This window comes from Lactuca sativa, chromosome 3 (genome assembly GCF_002870075.4).
Source record: "Lactuca sativa cultivar Salinas chromosome 3, Lsat_Salinas_v11, whole genome shotgun sequence".
In the NCBI taxonomy this organism is placed as follows: domain Eukaryota; kingdom Viridiplantae; phylum Streptophyta; class Magnoliopsida; order Asterales; family Asteraceae; genus Lactuca; species Lactuca sativa.
Window position 1 is genome coordinate 216187302 of NC_056625.2, and position 25366 is coordinate 216212667.

The 25366-nt window shown below is 37.9% G+C and overlaps 1 protein-coding gene across 2 annotated transcripts; it reads right to left on the reverse strand.

The window, feature by feature from the left end:
* Positions 1-6994: 6994 nt before the first annotated feature.
* Positions 6995-11338, reverse strand: LOC111917026 (uncharacterized). 2 transcript variants are annotated; one of them, XM_023912686.2, is made up of 9 exons: positions 11008-11338; positions 10736-10782; positions 9469-10647; positions 9120-9208; positions 8931-9033; positions 8742-8846; positions 8294-8414; positions 7900-8067; positions 6995-7375 (listed from the first exon to the last, which is right to left on the reverse strand). In XM_023912686.2, exons 1-9 carry the CDS (start codon positions 11186-11188, stop codon positions 7230-7232), a joined length of 2139 nt encoding a protein of 712 aa, XP_023768454.1. In that variant the 5' UTR covers positions 11189-11338; the 3' UTR covers positions 6995-7229. The 2 variants fall into 2 exon arrangements, with proteins under 2 accessions (XP_023768454.1, XP_023768443.1); XM_023912675.3 differs by having other exon boundaries at positions 10736-10785.
* Between the last annotated feature and the right edge of the window lie 14028 nt (positions 11339-25366).

The following is a 25366-nucleotide window of genomic DNA, read 5'->3' on the forward strand; positions in this document are numbered from 1 at the left end:
AGTCACCAGCTCAGTAAGCAAGTTAGTAAATACAAATAACCCGATGAGTCAGTACAGACTCACTACTGAGTCGAATCGATGCCACACATGCATGGATTTATTATCGCCATTAAATTCCAACAACACACCCAACAACCCTTATATTTGAGGAAATCGGTGGTTTAGGTGGGCATATTAAACATGAACAAACCCATGTGGGGTTTGTTGCAAAACAAACCTGAAACTTCTTTACCATTTTCGGCCAAAACACCCTCCGACAAGAACCCTAAAATAGTGTTAATGTCGGCTCCACCACCTTCAACCGACTCCTTAAATTCTCACGAAGATGTCAACTACGATGTGCTCCATTCCATCTTCTGTGAATGTGGTCAGAAGATTGTAGATAACCAAAGAGAAATTTAGCGTTTAAGGACCAGCTTAAACAAGACTACATCGTTTGCAGGATGGACCACATCAATTTCTACCACAAGCTGGATGACCATGACATGAAGTTTCAAGTTGTTGGTGTTGCGATGGGTGGCATGATGGCGGGGATGCTCGTGTTGCTGGTGGTTGGGCTCCATTTCGTTGTCAAGCTTAGGTAAAGGGTGGTTATGAAGCATATAAGTATGTAGCTTTTGTGTTTTTTTTGGCGATATATGCCGACGATTGTAAAAGACTCGTGTTCATAGCATGCATTTGTAACCCCACTCCAATGATGAATGAAAGGCTTGATCAAATCAGGCGTTTTGTATGTAACATTTTCGTTGTTCTTATTTTCTTATTTTCTGACATCCAAAAAAGTATGTTTCCAATGCATGTTAGGTGGGAAGAAGGAAAGAGTATTGTGTTAGTGAACCCCACGTGCCTTTCATACTGGGGGTATTTTAATGATTTCCATATACTTGAAATCTATCAAAAGCTTCTTCTCTACCTACTTGTTTCATTCTCTCACTTTGTTTCTCCTTCATATACTCCCCATTGTCAATCAAGATAACAAAAAAAAATGGAATGTGGATATGGAAGTACTAAAATAATACGAACACCGCAGACTAGCAATAACCCTGGAAGACCATTCTACGCATGTCCAAACAAGGTAAATTGTAGTTTGTTCATCTTCTTATTTTAACCCTAGTTTTTTTAACGTTTACTAATTTAGGAACATAATTGCAATCAAGATACCCGTTCAAGTTTTATAGCTTGGATTGATGAAGTAAAGTGCAACAATGAAGGTGTGATCATAATTGGGTTGATTAAGTCGAGGAAAGAACTTCAGTCTGAGGTGCTTAAGTTGAAGTTGTACTTAATCTGTAGTTGGTTTTTTGGTTATAACTATGTACAAATTGTAATCAAAGTCATGTAGGTTGGATGTTGTATTGTAAGTGACGTTTAAAGCTTAGAATGGTTATGAAAAATTCTTTGGCATGGATGTTTAGCATGAATGGTTGTGTAAATTATTCATATTAATTTGCTTATTGTATTACCCTTAAAGTTATTGTCTTAAATGATCTACTCATTGTTCGCCATTGCATTAAGTTGCTATATGTAACATCCCAAAAATTATAAGGTAAAATTTTCATTTTCTTAATTCAACCATAGGCACCATTTAGCCTTTTCAATCATTCAAAAGTATATCAGAATAAAAACATTTATCAAAGTACAATCCCAAAATCAACAAGTTGCGGAAACATGGTTGGATGCGTTGCGATCAAGTTGGGACCTTCCTTCCCGAACAGGAGGTACCTGAAACCATAACCATAAAATTGTAAGCACAAACCTTAGTGAATTCCCCAACAAACCATACATATCATTGGGTCTAGCCCTCACGTTGGGCCCAACCCACCATAATGGGCCTATCCTAGCATACAAATGCAAGAGTCATAGAGACAACTAGCATCCTACATAACATACATTAGACCTAGCCCTTTCTGATCCATGGGCCCAACCCAACATACAATGGGCCTAGCCTAACGTACCATGCAATAGTCACAAAGACAACTACATATAACAAATCCTAGTAAGCCGACATTGGTGCCTTCGACCCATGGGCACAGTGAGGAAACTCACCCCACAGTTAGAAGTAATAGTTGTAACCTCATGTTGCTCCAAATACCAACTCTACCGATCACCTTTACAATATGTGACATCCCCATTTTCACGGGTAGAAAAGACCGATTTGTTTATGCTTTATTTGAAAATCAGAGTACCCTTTTAAAGAAATATGTTGCGGAATTTTATCCCAAAAAAAACATGATAATAATATTATCAAAGCATTTCCGAAGAAATGTATTTCATTTATATTAAATCTTTGGGATGTCATCGTCAATACAGAAACATAAGCATAAACAAACCTTACATTCATTTACACTAGTGATTTACATCTCCTTTAATCTCTCAATGTAATATAGCTTCGTATCGATATCTTGGATACAAATAAACTGAGTGGGTCAGGTTGGGAAACTTGGTGATTACATAGTGTTTTCAACCTAGAATAATATAATTATTATGTTTAATCATCAAACAATTAACCTAATTACCCATCCCAATTATATTATTTATTTCTTAAGGTTCTACCCTAAGAATCATCTATCATTCACTCTTTCATTCTTAAGGATTATCCTAAGGAATAGGTACGAAGTCCGCCGCTGTCAGGCTTTATCCAACAGGCACTAAGTCCATAGTTGTCGATGTTATCTAATTAGGCACACCTACCAATATTATCATTTAGGCGCAGTTGTCAGGTTGTATGATGTTCTCTATTAGGCACAGCTGCCAATATTATCCTTTAGGCGCAGCTGTCGGGATTATGATGTTCTCTATTAGGCACAACTATCAATATTATCTTTTAGGCGCAGATGTTAGGATTTTTAGAGTACATATGGTTAACACGTAGTTCAAAAACACCTACAGGTTGTGGCGCAGTTGCCATTGTTCATCTATAGGGCACTAAGTCCATAGTTGCCAATGTTCCTCTATATCATCTTTCATCTCTCATCATTCATCTATCAATCTTTACCCAATATTTTTATTGGTATAAAATACATATACAGCTCAAATCAAATAAAACATGTATATTTGGTTCATCCAACATAGATATCAAGAACATAGATAATATGCACACATATCACGTAATGTATATTAAATAATTCATATATATATATATATATATATATATATATATATATATATATATATGTGTGTGTGTGTGTGTGTGTGTGTGTGTGTGTGTCTGCGTGTGTATGTAAGATGAAAGTAACTATGCACTCACTTGTTAAAGTGATGATTCCAAACTCGGGCAGCACTTCACTTCTAACAATTCTATTTTCCTTCGACGAAACCTAGTATCATTACCACTAGATTTTACTTTAATATTTATCGCGACTATTTACGAGCGATATTGTTTTATAAGTGTTAAACAATATTTTTCAGCCACTATGTACAGACAGGGGCCAGACATGAAACACCAAAAGCAGGACCATTTTGGCATTATAGCACTTCTAAAATCCAACAACCCTATGCGACCCTTCAAACCAGATTCCCCGTACTTCGAGTAGTTAAAAGATATTATAATAACACTTTTTATATTATATTTTATAATATATATATTGTTTATAAGTTCATAATAACGATATTGAACCTAAACATAAGCTATACTTTAAGTAGGGTAAGCATAACTCACTTACTAGGAGGTTTAGCTAGGAGCCGGGCTCTGCAGGGGCAGAACTTCCGAGCCGAAATCTCTTCTTTTCAGAGCCTTCTGGCACTCCGGGACTTGCCTCTAGCTCTTAGGAAGTACTAGGGAAGGGGAAGGATAGTTTTTGAGTGTTGAGAGAGAAATAAGGGTGAAGGTGTGAAGAATATGGATGATTTGCGCCTCTACTTATAGGTCGTTGGGGCCTCTCACATCGTGAGCCTTGCGTAGGCACCAAGGCGAAGCCTGGTGCTGACACATGGCGTCGGACACAGGTAAAACAACCAATTTAAAAAAAAATCATAACTTTCGCATACGAGCTTCGTTTTTGACGTTCTTTATATCCACGTTTAGGTATTGACAATATCTACAACTTTCCTTTTGACCTAATTGGCTAATTCTTGACTGATTTTTAAATTTAACAGTCTGAGAAGATTACATTGTTAACGACTGTGTAAAATTCATAACTTCTACATACGAACCCTGTTTTCGATTGTCTTTTTATTGTTTAACTCCTATTAATGAGATCTTCAATTCTCATTTAGATCATTTTGGCTAAAAATTGACTGATCTATAATTCGATTTTCAGGTTGTGCACCGATATGCTAAATCTTAGAAAAATCATAACTTCCTCATACGAAGTCAGATTTGGACGTTATTTTTATGCACACTCTCGGTTTAACATATACTAGGACTTTTGTTTAGATCGCTAAGGCTAAAAATTATCTTATCGCAAACTCACTTTTTACGTCACACAACGTCGTGCCGATTTTTTCGCAAAACTTCGTCGGGTCATAATTTCTTCATAATAAGTCGGATTTCTACGTTCTTTATATCTACGGAACCTTTGTGACATATACTATAACTTGGTTAAGATTATTCATTCCAAATAATCTTCTATTAAAAAGTCATTTTTGACGCTTATTGTCTTTAAATTGACTAGCCCGAATATGAGGGCATTACACAATACATAAAGACCAAAACTCAAACAACTCAAAATACCCAAATTACCCTTAGATCAAACTTTGGTCAAAATCCAGGTCAAAGTCAACTCAACTATTCACCACGTCATGGACGCAGCCCGACAAAACAAGCGGGTCATAACCAAGTCACCACGCCGTGGTGACCTCAACCACATCGTGGTTGTGCGTTTGGACATCTAAAACCATTAAGTCCTACTTTTCCTAACTATAACAACTCCAATGCTCAGATCCAGACCTTCCCATGGTCTTGATGGATAAAGTTTGCAACTTTACCCCTCAAATCCTTCCATAAGCCAAACTCCCAAACCTAATCACTAATGGTGACTTAATGCATCAAGATTCTTATTAAGCACCAAATCCTTAGAGTTGCACCTCTAAAGTTTTCAGAAATGATTCACACTCCATAGTGACCATAAAAATCGTGGTTTTGTGGACTTGCATGTCCAAAACATCCATTGTCCATTCTAGGGGAAAAATAGGGTTTAAAGACAAAAATCACATGCATGACGTCAAAACTTGATTATAATCCAAATCCAAGACACTACTTGCTCATTTTGACTATTGATCTTGGATTTGATCTTCTTATCTGCTCACCATATGACCTGAGCTTTGCATAGTGCTCCAATAGGGTTCCTTCAATCAGTTCAATTGCATACTTCTTTGCTCTTCTACTCTCTCTCATATTTATATCTATACCAAATTTCTATTTAACCTCGTCCCTAAGCACCTTGACACTAACTTTTTGTTTCTGTAAGAATTGTGTGGTGTAATGGCTAACTATCCAGGAATAGTTAACAACTGAACTTAATTTGAAGTTTCTTGCACATTTATGCTCATTTACGAGACTCTTAATCTGGAAAGACTTTTCCTCACTCATCCAAGAAGCCCACATTCTAAACTTGCACTGCCCAGAACAACATTTTACTAAAAGTTTCCTACTATCATTTTTTGTAGCATAACTGATAACCATTTGCAACAACATAGTTAAACATCATATGTTTCAGTTGTTTAGGACTCACAAATCTCATACCTAATACATGCTTTTGCTTTTTCCAATAAACATGTTCATTGTAAAGAGCTTGGTCATTAGACTTTACCTTATCCTCATGTAAATAATCATATGGCTCCTTATGAGGTGGACTATGTGGGGTGACTTGCTCATTTGGGCACAACTTACTCAGAAACTCATCATTTTTTTGTCTTGTTCATAGGAATGCACTCATCAGCTTCAATGTCAACCTCCATGTCAATGCTATCATCTTGCTCACCTTGCAAATCATCCCTAGCACCTTGCAAATCCTCCATATCTCCTTGCAAATCATCCCTCTAAACTGCAAATCCTCCATATCACCTTGCAAATCATCCATGTCAATGACAACATCCATACCACCTTGCACTTCTTCATAAACTTCATTTACACCAGACAATTCGTCTAAAACACTGCATACTTCAGCTTACTCGTCAAGAATCCATTGATGTATGTTAACACCAAGATGATCCATGTATACAGGAATTACACAACCAGGAGCATACCATACTTCGATGAACTCCATGTAGTCCATGTCAATAGCCATTATCCTCAATACATCAGCGAACTCAATATCGGGCATGCAAAAATAAACATTCATGCATAACTAATTCGCGAATCTTTGAAGGAACTCCACGAATTCGTTTGTGTCCATTCTAGCAAAACCAACATCATCAAAGCTTTGCTCTGCTCCATCTGAGTAAGTAATTTTGACAAAATGTAGATCAATCTTCATGTAAATGGCCATAGCAACGATCCAGTTGCCCAATTTTAACGAAGAAAAGTTGAAGAAAAGGATTTGTACCAAGAACAGTTGCACAAATGATCGAGGAAAAAAGTAGCAAAAGAAAGACGACAAAAGGGACAGTCGAGGAAAAAGTTGAAACGTTTATTAGGTCATTTACTCACACCAACTTCGTAAATGAGTTGGAATCGTTTTATCTACACAATAATTGCATGGCATTGTTAAACAATTAATTAGGATGGATGTCACTGGGTCACCCTTTAAATTTTCCAAAATGATCTTTTAAAACAGTAAAACATAAGTTCGTGCTCTTCAAATGCAAAAAATAATCACCATGGACCATTTAAACCAATATACTAATGTTTTTTGGGCTACAACGACAATAACTCATTATTTTTTATATATATTTGAAACCCTTTTTTAAAATATTTATGGATAGCTTGAAAGCTTTACCAATGTATTAGCTAGTGGTTTGCTGGTAATTGTTGGGGGGTTGTTAAACCCTGTTTCATTTATGGACAAATCAACTAAAGCAATGGCATCAAGCATTCTACATTTCTACTTACAAATACAAACAATTACTACTTTACTATAGCAATTCATTAATGTCTTACAACTTACAAGATTGATAGAATAGCATATAGCATAGTTTACTACAACAAAACAAACGTAGATTGTTTCATTTTTGCAACAACACCCATGACACCAAACCGCGTAACAAAATCTCAATTAATTGCCTTTTTCTTTTAACTTTTTTAGAGTAGGATATTGAATTCCCTAAAATTCCAACATGCGTATCAATATTCAATAGCGACGAGCACCTGAGGTTGATAACAAAACTCTACTTGCCTTCTTTCCTTTCTTCCCCATCTCATTTCCCTTGTTGCTTTCAACAGGTTTTGCCCTCGATATAACATTTGCAAAAGATGATGCACCTCCCATTGGCAAGCCTGTATGATAAATTATATAGCATTCTACTTTCAGAAACACATCTAAAAGAATGGAATGAGTCATTAGCATAACTTAACTAAAAATTGTAATTGATTTTACAAAAGATGTGTTTATTACATAAATAAAAAAAATGGGGTTTATTTTATTTTATTATTCCATTCCATGATTAGATTAACAAATTGGAAGGAATCACATTCGTTCAAGAATGGTCCACATTCCATTCCATTAGCCAAAATAAACACTTCTTTTTAATTCCAATTCCATCCATCATACCAAACACTATCTGATGAGATTGCTAATATACCAATTATAAAAAGATCAACCAGAATTGTTACATGTTAAGTCTAGAATGGAGGGAAAGGATAGATTCGGTTATGGTGTGAGGGTAATATAAATCTTTTAGGGGGTGAAGATATTTGTTTGGATTTGTATTGGCTCCTGAGAGAGAGAGAGAGAGAGAGAGAGAGAGAGAGAGAGAGATGTTCATGTGCAACAAACAAATACAATGAGTTTCAAGGCTTACCAGTTGAAGAAGCAGTTTCCTCTGCTGTTCTTAGAAGATTAGGAGAATCATGTGCTGCTGCAAAACCAAGCCTAGCAACATTTGAAAACAGGGGCCTATCTACTGCAGCTGGAGGACTACTTGATGATGGTGTTGGTGTTGTTACACTTACAGAAGAGCTTCCCAGAGCTTCAAAGTTCAAACCAAACATACATTTAGATCATGACTAAATTCATACTAATACACTATACTTTCAATATAACATAATTTTGAAGATATTGGCCCTACTTTAAGTTTGTTGATTGTGCCACAAGTCAACAAACAGCATATTGTCTAACTCTAACATGTGATGTTAGTGAGTGCTGACTCTCGACTCTTTTCAAGAAATAAGTCAACATTTATAGATAGATAGTACCTTCAAAGTCATCCAAGGAGAATGCAGGAGAATGATCAAAGCAAGAATGTGCATCAAAAGGAATGGCCACATAATGTGTAGCTGTTGCTGCAGCTTCTGCCTTCATTTTCTCCTCTTGCTCCTTCAAGTAAGTAAAACATCACAAATTCTTATCAAAATGTAAAACAAGTTATCGCCTTTTTTTAACTTTAAAATATTGTTGCTTCAAGATCAAACCCCTTTAGATTCTACTGCATTTTGGAATTCATTGGATTCACCGGGAGTGATGTTAATGGGACAAAACACATAAATGCCCTCATCATCCACATAACAAACAAAATTATATATATATATATATATATATATATATATATATATATATATATATATATATATATTATATTGTGTTGTATTATAGCAATAAATAAATGACACAAAGTTATAAAAGGATAAAAGAGCACATAGACACCTTTCTGGCAACGCGCTTCCTCTGCTTTTCCCTATTTTTCAGTTCATCCTCAAATGGAGAAAGAGAACTCGGAGGCAAAATTCCAGTGAGATCAATTTCACAAAGCTGAAAAATATGAGCACCAACAATAAGACAAAATCATCACAGAAGAATGACATTTTTTTTATTTAAGCAAGCTTTGAAGCATACCTGAAACGTGGTTGTTAAAGAAAAATGGCTCAAGTAGCGATATCGCCTCCTCATGGCTTCTGACTGTGTAACACTCTCCAATTGAAAAATCTTACCACTAATCCTGCAATTTTGTGAATTTAAGTTTCAAAAGGGAGAAAAGGAAACAGATGCAGAATTTGATGCATGAATATCTATGAAAACTCCAACCTTTGAGGAAGATTATCATATGTTCCATAATGATGAAGAAGACACTTCATGTTTAAAGGATGGAGTATAAGGTGTTGACCATCTGCCGCCTGCAAAGAAACAGAGAGTAAGAAATTAATGTTACTACACTTGAGGCAGACATAAGGTTATAAATTACATAATTTTATGATAATAAAGGTTTACTCTTATCAATCTTAGGATGCAAATATGAGAGGGATTGTTTTGTACTTATGTAACTACATGGCTTTACATGTATGGGTAGGGTTTCATAGCCACCAATGATACAATCTAAACCAAAAGGGAAGCTTGTCAGGGAATGCACTACAAATAAGATGCTCATAAAAGTTACCTGATAGAAATCGTATGATCCCTTGATCTTCTTATCTGTAAAACCATTAGAAGGTAACTGTATACCTTTGCTATCCTCATAGGAAGAAGATAAAGCTTCATCTTGGCCATCATATGGTTCATGTTCATCCACATCAGCAGTTTGATTCAATACAGGTTCGTTAACATCAACCAACTTCAACCTACTAACAGAAAGTTCTTCAGACATAACTGAACCACTAACACCCACACTAAAATCCAAACCCGAATGAAAAGATTCATTATTACGAGAGTTGACCCCATCAAGATCCCTATGTTCCTTCCAATATTTCTTTCTTTCTTCCAATTGTTCCATTGCAGCACAAACATATGGAAGCTTTTCCATGTCATCAACAAGCCCTGATTCTGCTCTAGCAAGCCAGCTATCGAGTTCAGACATTGCTTTCCTAACTGAAAGTTCAACATCTACTGTAAAAGTGAACTTTGAAAAGGAGTCGAATGAATTGACACCTTCTTTCTGTTTTGCATTTAGTGTTAAAGAATCTTTATCGCGGGTTAAAAGCATAAACTCAATGGTATCACCAACACAATGCTGTTTGACATTCTCAATGTAGATGGTGTACAAGTCTTTTGAAGATATCATCATGAAACATAAGGGACACTTCTTCCAAGATTCACGTTTATGATCATCCTCTCCCATCAAAAAGTATCTTAATATACACGGGAAACAGAAGATATGGCCACATGATGTCATCTGAGGACACAAAAGTTCTTCCAAACATATTGGACAGTTTGTGGGATGAGGAGTGAAGTACATTACACATATGATATCTTCCCACTGCAACATCTTATCTGGATCCATTGACTCAGGAGCATGATTGCCAGAATCCAACAAGACAAACTTATAATTTGCTTGGAGAAACAAGTCTTTGTTGTAAGGTTTTCTCTTTGGTAATTTTCTTGGAGGATTAACCCTTGCTTGTGGACGAGTAATGGGATCATAGTGAAAATTCAGCAAATGATTACCATTAACTGCCTGTGTTTTTCTCCCTGATGATGTCTGAGTGCCCCCTTGATGATTATAACGAGATCTCTGCTGGCTTCCAGGGGAGCCTTTGTGTTGAGAAGACCCAACACTAGATTGGCCAGATTTTTGGTGGTCCAGGATCTTTTTGCCATTTACTTTATGGTCTTCTTTCACCTGTAGTGATGAACGAGTTACTATTGTAAGTAAAAGAAAAAAGCATAAAGTTATAGTCCTGGTCATCAATGGCGCCCAGAAAGTTTACCTTTTTGGAAGATCCACCAGAAGTTTTCGGTGTTGGAGCAGCAGGTTCTGCTGAAAAAGTCAAAAAAGAATTACGATAAAAAACTAATAGACCAAGAACCCCAAACACATTATAACAGATGTTAATTCAAGAAGACAATAACTTTCACACAACAATGACATTAGCGTAATGGTGGCCCCAAAATTAAAGTTTTGGAGATAGAAATTCTAGGGTTCCGAGGTCGTACAAGAATGAATATACAAGATTAGAAAGGTGGAAATAGGATGGTGAACCTGTGAGTTTATCAGGCATATCGACAGGACCGGAGATTCGGAGTGATTGAAGGGTGTGAGTTGGTTGGGAAGGAGAGTCGGGTTGTGGGAGATTGAATCCATGATTGGGATTAGGGTTTTGAGCGTGAAGATTAGATGAAGATGACGATGAACCAAGATTTTGAGAGGGCAAGATGGACATGAAATTTTAGCGAAGGGAGGTTGTAATTTCGTTAGGGTCAATCGCATAACAAAATTGCATTAGAGTGCCCAATTTATGAGTTTCTTCTCCTTACTTCTGTGATCCGAATAATGGTGGAATCTCGATCCTACCGACTGCGATAATTTCAAATATCGCCCCCTCTCCTTACCTTTATTTCTTTTATAGGCCCTTCTCAAAATATTTTCATCCAAATAACAAATAACGACATTGCATTTGAAAGGATATGTTATTATATAGTTGCCGTAAAAATGACTTAATAATTAAAAAATATAGACTTTTATGTGTTTTTAAGATTGTGATATTTTGATATACTAGATTATAGCCCGCGTTAAACGCGAGAAGCGCATAAAAAAACATATAATCGTTTATAGATATTGTATAATGAGTATAAAAAAATATATGATTATTGTTATTATTGAAATATGTAGAAAATACATTAAAAACGATAAATATATATAATCATTGAAAGATCTCTTTGTAGACATCATTTTTTATTTTATTAGTTGAACGACTTTCCTCGTTTCATATAGTTATGATATTTATATATTTATAAGCATTTTAATTAGACGTTCCTTGCATAATAATGTTACCTAATGTAAACATATATTGACAACCAATATACCGTTTTTTCTATTGCATTAAATATTGACAACTATTTCTTTTATTCAAATAAAGTTATGTAATATAATTTATAAAATGTTAAATGTTATATAGATTTAATTTTAGTATATCATCAATAGAGATTCTTTTATAAATCATGATTGGTTTATTTTAAATTGATTATAAATATAAATGCTAGCTTTTATGTTTGTTCTTATTTATTTAGTGTTCGCAAGAACTTTGCACTAGTTTTGGCGCAACTTTGAATAATTTTAGTATATCATCAATGTAATTTGATACATCTGTCAATCATAAGAAATATCAAATAATGACATTTCATTACTATTGTGATAATTTAGTTTATATATTGTATTTTCAGTAATCTTAACGGTCTTATTTTTTCTAATAACCGTAACGCTTTTACTAAATGTACTTATTACAAATCTCCTAATATCTTATAATTTTTATCTTACTTTATAATTTTTCATAACTATGTTATTTTCAAGATTGATTGCTTTAATAGTGTTTTTTTTCGGTATATTCAATTTTATATTTCATTGTATAACATCATCGTTTGTATGTATTCTGAAATTTCACTTTAAAAATGTTTAATGTTTACACCTTGATATTAATTTTTTTAATAAACTCATGTAATAATTATGGAATATATATCTCATTTTAATTAACATTCACTTCCTTTATTATATCAAATTCCTCATTAAACGGATATACTTTTGGAAAATAATAATTATAATAGGGCAGCATTATCTAAGACGTAAACGTTTGATATACTTTTGGAGAAAAAAAAATCAGGATCATTAAAAAAAAATTATATAAAGAAAATACAAATTTAAACTGGCGAAAATTTATTTTGGAGGGAGTTGTATTTTGTAAGGTATAATAATATTACAAAATTTGAAATATCTATATTTGTTGTGTAAATTAATAAATTTTATTGTTACTATACAAAAATAAAAAAGTAGGTTGATATGATATACAAAAACATAATAATTTCAATGATATTTTAAAATCATGCCAAAATTAACCGGATTCTTATGACATAAAAATTAAAAAAAAATCATAATCATCTCTAATATATAAAAGTAATATTTTCGTAATTAATGTCAGTTCCAAAGATAGTTAATTTTTGTTTTGTTAAAGGTACCTAATATCTTTTCATGTTTATTTGAAAAGTTTCAGAAAAGTAGTTAACTGATTTCATGTAATTTGTGATAAAGAAAATCAAAATATATGAATACATACATTTGATATAGGAACAAAAAATAATCGAAAAAAAATATAAAAAGCGAAAGAAGGTACTGACCTTCTAGCGCACAAGAGTGAATGTTTATAGTAGATAATGATGATGGAAATTATAAGCAATATTAACGATGTTGTAGGAGAAGGTTTGAAGAAAAGAAACGATTGAAAATAAATGTGAGTCTCGGATTCAATGATGAATCGTATATGTATGTGATAATTTGAATATAATTTTTCGGTATTAATGATTTCCTAATAAAAAAAGATTTTATATTAATGGTTACTAATATAAACGGATTTATATTAATGGTTGATATTAAGGCCTTGATTGAAATGATTTGTTAGTAATATGTTTTTAAAATTAACCATATTAAAATCTTCATAACTGAAAATTCAAGATGTAAAATATGGAAAGCTTTCATTGGAATTAAATACATTCCATTTCAATGAATGTAAGTTATTAATTGATGATTGGAAAGCATTTATTGGAATTAAATACATTCCATATGGGGAAGATGATGTCAGCAATTTGATATAAGGGTGAAAAAAATAAGATTGAAATACAATCAATGGTCCAGATTATTTAAGATGATGTCATAAGGTTTCTCTTTTAGTAATATTTAAGATGAGGTCTATAGTCACTCAAACAAAAATATAGATGCAAACCGATCGATATTTGTTGGGAAAATGATTTAAAAGGGTAACTACCTCTTATCTGTGTCCACATATTAGCAACTTCTTCTTTTTTGTACATAATAAAGCAACTAACTTGTTTTAAATGTTTAAATTACACCAATATTACTGGCTAATACATGTTTTAACCGGTAACTCAAAGAGAAAATGACTTAGGAGGGTAAGTACCTCTTATCAGTGTTCACATATTGGCAACGTCTTATTTTTTGTACATAAGAAAGCAACTAACTTGTTTTAACTGTGTAACATCCCAAAAATCATGACCAAAAATTTCGTTTTTAATTTAATATTAAAACCATAATTGTCAAACCATTAATTTAATACTCCGGCATCGGGCCCCGCCCGGCATTAGGCCCCGCCTGGCGTCGAGCCCCGCTCGGTATACAAATATGTCTCTCTTAGGCCCCGCCTGTCTCCGGGCTCCGCCCGCTAAACACATATAATCATATAACATGCTAACACATAAAGAAACATACTCTACTGCATCACTGTCCTAAGAAACATACTCTGCTAATAATGAGATACAGAACTTCGTCCGTACTCAGCTAGTTCCAGCCAGGGCTTCAGCAGTGCAAGGTGAGTCTCCTCACTGTGTGAATATGTCTAAGGCCACAATGCCAGCCTATGTAGTCTATGAGTATGAAGACCCGAGGGTTAGCCCTAGGCATTGTATGCTAGTATGTTATTCCAAACCAAGGTCTGATGTCGGGCGGGTGCCCGAGGAATGTTTGCATGTTAGATTATACATGTTGTCTGTGTGATACCTGTATGTGTCTGGTAGGGAGGTGAGTGTAGGTGAGGTCCCGTATCTCATCACTAGCTGAGTACGGACGATGTTCCGTATCTCATTATTAGCAGAGTATGTTTCTTAGAACGGGGATACAGTAGAATATGTTTCTTTATGTGTTAGCATGTTATATGATTGTATATGTTTAGTGGGTGGGGCCCGGAGACAGGCGGGGCCTAAGAGAGACAAATATGTATATTGAGTGGGACTCGATTCCAGGTGGGGCCCGATGCCGGAGTATTAAATTAATGGTTTGACAATTATGGTTTTAGTATTAAATTAAAAACGAAATTTTTGGTCATGATTTTTGGGATGTTACACAGTTAAAACAAGTTAGTTGCTTTCTTATGTACAAAAATAAGAAGTTGTCATTATATGAACACGGATAAGAGGTAGTTACCCTCCTAAGTCATTTTCCCTTTGAGTTACCGGTTAAAACATGTATTAGCCGATAATATTGGTGTAATTTAAACAGTTAAAACAAGTTAGTTGCTTTATTATGTACAAAAAAGAAGAAGTTGTCAATATGTGAACACGGATAAGAGGTAGTTACCCTCCTAAGTCATTTTCCCATATTTGTTATGAGTTTTGACACATGCCATTCTATGGTATTTTCTAAATAAATAATATCGACATGTCAATTTATGTTTTTTTTTCAATTTTTATAAAGTAAAATGTCACATAATACTAATATTTATATATGTAAAGTATTAAGTAAAATAAATGACAAAAATTGTCTAATAATTGATGAGAATTTGAATTCGTAAATCCATTTACTAATAATAATAAGTTAAGATTTTTTTGTTTTAGATAGATGATAACCTATTTTGTTTAATAAATTATAATTTAGATCCTTAAATTTTATTTTTTGAAATATGCTCACATAAAAATTAGTTAGACATATATGTTAAACGTTTGACTATCTATTATTTATTTGATTTTCATTATCAGTATAAAACTATCATTAAAATGAGTTTTTGGTTGTTATTTATTTAATTTTTTTAGTTTATCGGTAGCTATTTTGTTGCAATTTTTTAATACTTGCTTTCTTTGGACATAATTTTCTTTTTTAAAATTCGAGGGGTAAGTTATTATCTATCTAGCAATTTAAGTTTTGTTTTAACAAATAGTTTGATTGTGATTATAGTTTGTGGTGGCTACTTGAATTAGAATTAGGTCATTCTTGTCATTTAGTTTTATGAATTCCGTAATTGTTTTGTGAAATTTATATTAAGTGACAATATCAAATTAGATTTGTGATGAAATTAACTTCGGTGTTGTTGGGAGGTCATTCTTGTGAAATTGATATTAGGTCATTCTTGTCATTATCTATCTAGCACATTCTTACGTCCCCAAGCTTGTGAGGAGTATTAGATGTTGTTGGAAACATTCACACAAAATTTAATGCAATCTTCCACATTGATTATAAGAGCTTGTTTTGGTTAAACAGCTTGGTGAATGGGAAGTGTGAGTTTGTTAATGTTTTCAAGTACCAACTTATATTAGAATCTAATTTGACATCAGTTTATCATTAACTTGCATCATTAGGTGAATAGAACTCAAACATGATTGTTTTAAATTTTATTTTTAGTATTTCTTTTATTGTATTCCTTTTTTAGTTTACTTGTTTTCAAATTCTCCCCTCATATTTACTTTATATGTATTTGAATAAAAACATGACTATTTTGGTTTATTTATTAATAAAACCAACTCTATAAGGATTGACCATGTTTGTCATTATTACTCTTATTTTCAAATCATATAAGTGCAGATAGGACTTATTGTTTGATAGTTTCGACACCCATCAGACACTGTGAAGTACTTGTACTTTGCAAGTCGGAGTAGTGAAAGTTGAAGTCTTAGGGTTGGTGAACTCAGGTGGAAGTCATGAACCACTTAGAACAGTAAACTGGTTGAGCACATGAGTAGTGAGCGGGGTTAAGTTGTTGTGTAGGTTGTCATTAAGAAACACCAGAGTAAATAGCTAGCTGAATTGAAATTGCATATAATAAACAATTAAGTTAAACAATATGTGATAATCGGCTGAATAAAGTTGGTAACTATGATTAGTTATGTTGAGATGAAAATGACTTAGTGTAAAATACAGTTGAAATGCCTCATGATATAAAGTTGAATTTTGCATTCTATTTGGTTGTTTTATTATCATGATATGCATGGATGACCCATAAAGGGATTGTGTATTTTCCCTTGTGTACAACTTGTCGACTCACAAAGCAATTGTTGACACTTTTTCCTTTGTTGTATGCCTTTATGATTGGTGCGGGTAGCTTAGGAGAATGGCTTGGTGAGATTGGGTCACTTATTGGATAGTTAGTTTTTAATAAATATGCCACTTGGACACGTTTTATTTTACTCGAGTATTTACTTCCATAACAATATAACAATTTTATGTTTACTTTTGAAAGTTGGTAACGCGTGGTTTGTTTGGAAATGTTTTTTAAATAAATAGTTAAAATCTTTCGTTGATTTTCTGTTAAATGGTTTTAAAATAATAAAAAAAATGAGTAAATATCACGACATTACAATTCCTTGAAGAACAACATAAGTACAATCAAACGTGTTAAGCAAGATACTCTTTAACACATATTTGGAAACGTCCTAAGGCCATAGAAGCTCGTATTTCCCATGATTTGTATGATTGTATCTATAAAAATAAAAACTGAAATCACCAGCTCATGATTCATGAAACAACATGCTAAAGTATGCAAGTCTGCAACAATTTATCTAACATAACAATGCTCTAACCTAAATTCAGCAATATTCATCTATCATGAGCATAAATTTGCAACAATTTATCTGAAAATGCTTCTAAATTATGCAAACTGTATGTAACAATTTATCTAACATTTTGAAATAAATCAATCATCAATCATTATGATTTACACAGATTAGGAGATAAAAATCAGGGGACCTGTTTGACATTTTTTTCCAATGGAGAACACACACAGAACACTGAACATGAGAAGAGATAAGAGAGAAACAAGGAGAAATAAGAAGTGAGAACATACATGATGGTTGATTGATTCCAACGGGGAGTGGACGGCGGAGCGGTGCTCACTGATTAGTGAATTGGCGATTAGCGAGGGATGTTCTGATGGAGCGAGGGCTAGAACCTTAGAGGGATAACTAACAAGGATGATTATTGTTGACGTCTTGACAATCATTAAAATTTTAGTCATACGATCAGACTATTGGAGATAACAGGGGGCATAGCCCAAATTGTAAATATTTAGGCCTAATATGCATAACAAAATGGGGTATTGACTATTCTAATAATAAAAATAAGGAGGGAGGCACACAACCCCTTATGGCCCGTATAATGATGTGCCCCTGGAAACCACCAAAGTCGTCACCTACTTTAACAGCCTTCACCAGCACCATCAAGGAGGAGTGTCATTGTATATGGACCATTATTGACAAATCTGGAACCACCGCCACTGTTGGAACATGAACGAATAGTCATCAGATTTTGATCTGGAACTCCGACGTTGTAACTCAAAGAACATGGTGGCATTATAACTGGCTAAATGCCAAATACTTTGATAAACTGTCCATGGATTTCATACAAGGGTACTCTTCATACAAATGTGATTTTAATGAGAGTATCTTTGTTACAGTTAAACGGGATGAAATGCAACTACTTTTATTGGATTGATCCTGAGATTAAAGGCCCGTATGCACACTACAAGACCATACTTAATGAAATTAAAAGTGGGTGCGAATGGAGATGCATATTGTTGTTCTACAAGGATGGAGTCAAAGATGAAGGATATGCATATTATCATGATGGAGGAGCAACAATTGTTTGCTACATATGTGTTGAAACAGACAAAACAAGGGGAAAAAGTTTGCATGAAGATCAAACTAGCAATACTTTTTGGGTTTGTTTGTGGATGTGGGTTCATGATGATGGTTAATAGTTTCATGTAGGAAGTGTTGTAGTGTTGCTAATGTATGCATAGGTTTTTGGATACTTTTGTATAAACTTTTGGGTAGTGTATGGGAAGATTTGTATAAGCATTTGGGAATCTTTTGTATGTAACAGCACATGGGTAGGGTTTGGGAATCTTTTTATATATAACACCACATGGGTAGGGTCATAACAATCGACACTTTTTTATGTATGTAACAACATATGAGTTCAGTTATCAATGGAAGTCATTCCCACTTTAAGTACTTTTAATAGTTGTGCATATAGTTATCAATGGATCATAAACAAAATACTTAAATTGTGCATACAATTATCAATTAATTCCATTACAAAAGGTTCCTTGGTCTTAACAAAAGAACATGGATAAAATACTTAAATTGTTCAAAAGGTGCCTTGGTTGTGGACCACAAAGGAAACAAACAAAATACTTAAGTTGTTCATAGTTTATACCCTACATTAAATAAGACAACAACCACATCATTCTAAATCCAAAGGTTTCTCATATGTGATCCCTGCTCCACCCAAATTCCTGCCTAGTTTCATCAAGAGTATCCTCTCAGATTTATTTCTTTTCCTATAAGATGGCCTTGCATTTGGTCTTGCAGGTGGATTAGAAGGTGGGCCAGCAAGTGGTCTTACAGGTGGTCATGTATCTTCCCTTGTTGTCTGTGCTTGCAATTCATCTTCTTGATTTATTCCATCCCGCAATTTGTAACACCTGGTTCCTGGTACGTATTTTTAAATTAAGCATCTTGGCATTTTGACCTGAGACTCGGCGAGTTGGTGGCCCAACTCGTCGAGTAGAAGCGAATTAGACCCAGGAGTTAAGTGACTGACTCGGCGAGTCAGAGACCGGACTCGACGAGTCCGTGCTGTCTGGACAAAAACCCTAAAATGAGGGTTTGCACCCCATATAAACACCTTAACTCGGCCTCCCTTGTCCCTAAATGCTCTCCTAGAGCTGCATATCAAAACCTTAGTCGTTTGTGTGTGTGTTAAGGTCATTTTGGTGCTTTGTGGACTTGTGAAGCTTGGAAGGAAGAAGAAGAGCTTGAGTATTCGACTTAGGGCTTGTAGATCCAGAAATCTCATTCCATCTTCAGCTTAATCAAGGGATCGAGGAGTCGTAGGGAGTCGACTTGTGCGCCGGGGATAGTTCAGACACTGCACGACATTGAGGTGAGTTAGCATCCAATAGGGGTGGGTCTAAGGCCACAATGCCGGCCCACCAAAAAGGAGTATTTAGAAGATAATGGTCTTTGTGATAGTTATCTTGGTCTGGTTATGTGTTGGTAGTATGCTATGTGTATGGTAGGGATTAGTTTCCCTGACAGTGGTCCTTAAGACCCAAGGGTAGGTCAGTACCCGGATATGCCTGACTGTATGCTTATATCTGTTGACTGTATGTTAGTAGCAGGGGGTGAAATAGTCCCCAGTTACCGATGATGGTTACCGGTTGAAAGATACCGATGTTGATTACCAGTTGAAAGATACCGATGAAGGCTACCGGTTGAAAGATACCGACGATATTGTGTGGTATGTGGTATGATGGGGGAACTCACTAAGTTTTGTGCTTACAGTTTTGGTTTTGGTTTCAGGTACCTCTTCGTCGAAGGGGAAAGAGCCGACGGCATAGCAACGCATCACACACACATGTTTCCGCAAGAAGATTTTGGGACTGTACTCTGATTTTCTATACTTTTGATGTTATGGTTTGAAATACAACATTATGATTTTGTAATGAATGTTTATTGACAATGTCTTGGTAAAAATGTTTGCTAAATGCGTTACTTCAAAAACGAAATTTTTGGACTTGAAATTTGGGTCGTTACAAGTTGGTATCAGAGCCCTGGTTTGAGGGATTCGGACACACCCTCGGGGGTGTCTAGACTCAAACCGAGGGACTAAAAGATCTTTCAAGGAAAAATGGTTTTTCTAAAGTTTAAACTGAGAAATTTTTAAGAAAGATGAAGTGTGTGATGCGAGCGACCGGTCGGGCTCAAGTAAGTTTTCCCCAAGATACCCATACTTGTTATGTTATGTTATATGGTTTTGATTTAGAGAACTGCATGCTAGAATAGGACTAAGGATCTAGGAGGATGCCTTGTGTGCCTGATATATGATTCTGAGAATTGCATGCTAGTTAGGGCTAAGGATCTAGGAAGGATGCCTTATGTGCCTGTTGTATGAGTTGTATGCTAGGACTGTTTAGTCAGTAGTAGGATGGCCTATGTAGGTTATGCCTGGTTTGGTTACTCAAAGCACAAATGCTGCTTGCTTTGTGCTATGGGGGTTCTAACCACCTCCAACTAACTAAGGAGTGGATATGTAACAGTATCTGCAAGCTAGTTAGGGGGTGGGGACTCCTAGTGCAGCTGATGGCTGAGAGTAGGTCGGAGAGTGCCCTAGGGAAGCCTAGGATGAGGTCAGTGAAAAGGGTATCGGTAAAAGGGACCTGGTGAAGTCGAAGCAATTCTTGAGGAAAGTACGGATAGATGTGGAAGGTAGTATGGGCCCGTACTACTGGAAGTAGAGGATCCGTACTCGAACCAAGGAGGGCCTAGATGGAACCAAGAAACTTGGAAAGTATATGTGGCCTGACATTCGTATGTTTATTTTTAGAATGGTGGTCACGCGACATAGAGCAGGAGGTTTAGGATCCGGGTCAGGATCGGGCTCGGGGGCAGGATCCGAGCATGTGGATGATGGGTTACGCGAGTTCATTGCGTCCGAGATAACGAGGGGTATCCTTGATGCGACGCCGGTTATCTTCGGGTCGATCAAGGAGGGGATCATTGAGCTGATGGAGGATCGCCTCAGGGCGTTCCGGAGTGACATGGCGGCTAGCCAGTCTGGGCCGCACACACTGTCCTTTAAGGACTTCAGAGGGAGTGGTGCGCCAGATTTCCACGGGGCGAAGGATCCCATTGCTGCCAGACGATGGATTGCGGACATTGAGTCTGCACAGCTGACCAGCTTCTGCCCTGAGGGGTCAAAGGTACGACTTCCAGCAGGGTGTTTGAGGGACCGGGCTAGGGACTGGTGGGAGTCGGTTGGTGACTCTTTGGGAGCCTCAGCTGTTGAGGCTATGACATGGTCGGATTTTGTGACCCGGTTCAGAGCAAAGTTTGTGCCAACTGTAGAGCTTCAGCAGTTGGCCAGGGAGTTCTTGGATATGAGACGGACTACGGGGACTGTGGCGGAGATCACCGCCAAGTTCCGGGAGAGGGCTTTGTTGGTGCCCCAGTATGCGGGTGATGAGGACATGAAGAGGACCCTCTACCATGACATGCTACAAGCTGACATCCGAGAGCATGTTAGTTTTTCAGCTTGTCCTACCCTGGATTCCATGATTGCCAGGGCTAGGGAGAGGGAGATTGATCTGGAGCACATCCGGAAGAGGAAGGCAAAGGAGGGGCAGATGACGGGGGATTCGGGGAAGAAGCCCAAAGGATCCGATGGTAGGCTGAAGGGCCAGTCAGGGCGGGACCGCTGTGGAAAATGCGGTCGGTCACATGAGGGAGGTTGTCGCACTGGGCCGGGTTCAGGTTGCTATAAGTGCGGCAAGGTTAGGCATTTTGGCAGGGATTGTACTGCCCCTACCTCTGCGATTCAGATATCTGACCTGATTTGCTTTCATTTCAATCAGAAGGGCCACAAAAAGGCCAATTGCCCTAGATTGGCAGCAACAGCGGTGCCGACAGTGGTGCCGACTCCAACGACAGGTCGGGTTGTGGATGGCCGGAAGGTCAAGATGGAGGCTCCAGTGGTTCACAGCCGAGCATTTCAGCTGACAGCCGAGGAGGCACGTGCTGCACCCGATGTGGTGACGGGTATGATTTCTTATCCTTATGCTTTATATTATGTCACTGTGATTTTGATATATCATGTGCCTTGCTTAGGATCGTTCCATGTGAACGGAATCCCAGTTCAGGTGTTGTTTGATTCGGGTGCCACCCGATCATTTGTCTCTCTTGCGCTTAGCAAGAAGTTTCCGGTTCGGGCACGTTGGATAGCCCTCTAGAGGTCGATATTGCGGACTACCAGTCGGTGCGAATGTCGGAGGTCTATCGGGACTGTGTTTTAAGGCTGTTCGAGGAGCGTTACCTGGTAGACCTGGTTCCTATCCCGCTGAGGGGGAACAAAGTGATCATAGGCATGGATTGGTTGAGCCCCAATGGGGCAATGATAGACGGCGCACATCAGCTGGTTCGGATCAGGACCCCAAGTGGGGGAGAGTTGGTAGTTCAGGGCGAGAGGCCGCAACGAGGGCCAGCGGTATGTTTAGCAGCGAGAGCTAGGCGTTACCTTCAGCAGGGTTGCGCAGGATATGTCGCCTATGTTATGGACACCCGGGAGGCGGGTAAGGTGACGGTGGGCGATGTGCCTGTGGTATGTGAGTTTACAGACGTATCCCCCAAGGAGTTTCCTGGGATACCTCCGGAGAGGTAGGTGGAATTCAGGATCGACCTAGTCCCTGGTGCGGCTCCGATAGCGAAGGCACCGTATCGGTTGGCTCCTCTTGAGATGCAAGAGTTTTCTATGTAGTTGCAGGAGCTGTTGGACGAGGGATTCATTAGACCGAGTAGTTCTCCCTGGGGAGCCCCGATTTTGTTTGTGAAAAAGAAGGACGGGTCGCATCGGATGTGTATAGATTATTGGGAGCTGAACAAGGTAAAGGTGAAGAACCGTTACCCACTCCCGAGGATTGATGATCTCTTTGACCAGCTACAGGGAGCATCTTGGTTCTCCAAGATTGATCTGCGTTCAAGATACCATCAGATGAGGGTCAGAGAGGAGGATGTGCAGAAGACTGCGTTTCGGACGTGCTATGGCCACTACGAGTTTGTGGTGATGCCCTTCGGGATCACCAATGCTCCTACCGCGTTCATTGACCTCATGAACCACGTGTGTAGACCGATGTTAGATCGGTCTGTGATAGTGTTTATTGATGATATCCTGGTTTACTCCAAGATGCAGGAGGAGCACGAGGAGAACCTGCAAGAGGTTCTGGAGACTTTGAGGAAGGAGAACTTGTATGCTAAGTTCTCCAAGTGTGAGTTCTGGTTGCGCGAGGTGCAGTTCCTTGGGCATATCGTCAACCAAAACGAGATCTTAGTGGACCTGGCCAAAGTGGAGGCCGTGATGAGATGGGAGGTTCTGAAGTCTCCATCTGAGATTTGAAGTTTTCTAGGATTAGCCGGCTACTATCGGAGGTTCATCCAGGATTTCTCCAAGATAGTCGTACCCCTGACCAGGCTAACAAGGAAAGTCGTGGTCTTTCGTTGGGGGCCTGAGCAGCAGGCCGCATTTGAGATTCTAAGACAGAGATTGTGCGAGGCGTCAATCGTAGCCCTGCCAGAAGGCATGGAGGATTTTGTTGCGTATTGCGATGCGTCCATCTCAGGTTTGGGCGCAGTTCTGATGCAGAGAGGGCATGTCATCGCCTACGCGTCGAGGCAGCTGAAGCCTCACGAGGCGAATTACTCGACACATGATTTGGAGTTGGGGGCTGCTGTTTTCGCCCTCAAGATTTGGCGTCATTACCTCTATGGGGTTCACTGTATTATCTATACGGACCATAAGAGTTTGAGATACCTCATGGATCAGCCGAACCTAAACATGAGGCAGCATCGGTGGATGGACGTGGTAAAGGATTACGATTGTGAGATCCTTTATCACCTGGGTAAGGCTAATGTGGTGGCCGACGCACTTAGCTGCAAGGCAGCGCCGATCAGGGATATCTGCCTGAGGATGACGGTGGTGACTCCGCTCTTGGAGCGGATTCGGGAGGCTCAGCAGGAGGCCATGAAGGAGGAACATCGGAAGAGTGAGCGGATTGTGGGTCAGGTTTCCTCCTTTGACTATGACAGCCGGGGGTTGTTGACTCTGCACCGTAAGGTGTGGGTCCCGTATCATGGGGGTGTGCACCAGGTATTGATGGAAGAGGTATGCAAATCTCGATTCTCCATTCACCCCGGGGCGACGAAGATGTATAGAGATCTTTGTCTGGACTATTAGTGGCCCTGCATGAAGCAGGATGTGGCATGGTACGTAGAACGGTGCTTGACCTGCAGGAAGGTCAAGGCCGAGCATTAGAGACCTCACGGCAAGATGCAGCCATTGGATATTCCGTTGTGGAAGTGGGAGGACATCACGATGGATTTTATCACTAAGCTTCCTAGGACCGCGCAAGGGGTGGATTCGATCCGGGTCATCGTCGATTGATTAACCAAGAGCGCCCATTTCATCCCGATTCAGGAGAGCATCTCGGCCGAGAAGTTGGCCGACATCTATATCAGGGAGGTGGTGGTGCGGCACGGTGTTCCAGTTTTTGTGATTTCAAACAGGGATGTGCGGTTCACTTCCAGGTTTTGGAGGAAGTTTCATGACGAGTTGGGTACTCGTCTGCATTTTAGCACCACATTTCACCCGCAGACAGATGGACAGAGTGAGCGGACCATCCGGACTTTGGAGGATATGTTGCGGGCGTGTGTCTTAGACTTCGGATGTAGTTGGGATACTTACCTTCCTTTGGCTGAGTTCTCGTATAACAACAGCTATCACACGAGTATTGATTGTCCTCCCTTCGAGATGTTGTACGGGAGGAAGTGCAGAACCCCGATATGTTGGGTTGAGGTTGGTCAGAGGGTTATGTGGAGTATCGAAGTAGTACTCCAGACTACGGCGAGGATCCAGCAGTCCGGAGAAGGCTTCAGACTGCTCAGAGTCAGCAGAAAAAGTTATGCCGACAAGCGCCAATCCGAATTGGAATTCCAGGTCGAGGATATGGTCCTCCTGAAGGTGTCACCTTCGAAGGGTGTCATTCGATTCAGGAAGCGGGGCAAGTTGGGCCCTAGGTATA

What these genes read in the sequence shown, in the direction of transcription:
- LOC111917026 (XM_023912675.3), bottom strand. Translation starts at nt 11,188, where the DNA reads ATGTCCATCTTGCCCTCTCAAAATCTTGGTTCATCGTCATCTTCATCT. An exon ending in TATGCCTGATAAACTCACAG is followed by an intron (nt 10,786 to 11,007) that starts GTTCACCATCCT and finishes TGACTTTTTCAG; the next exon opens with CAGAACCTGCTGCTCCAACA. An exon ending in TATGATAATCTTCCTCAAAG is followed by an intron (nt 9,034 to 9,119) that starts GTTGGAGTTTTC and finishes ACAAAATTGCAG; the next exon opens with GATTAGTGGTAAGATTTTTC.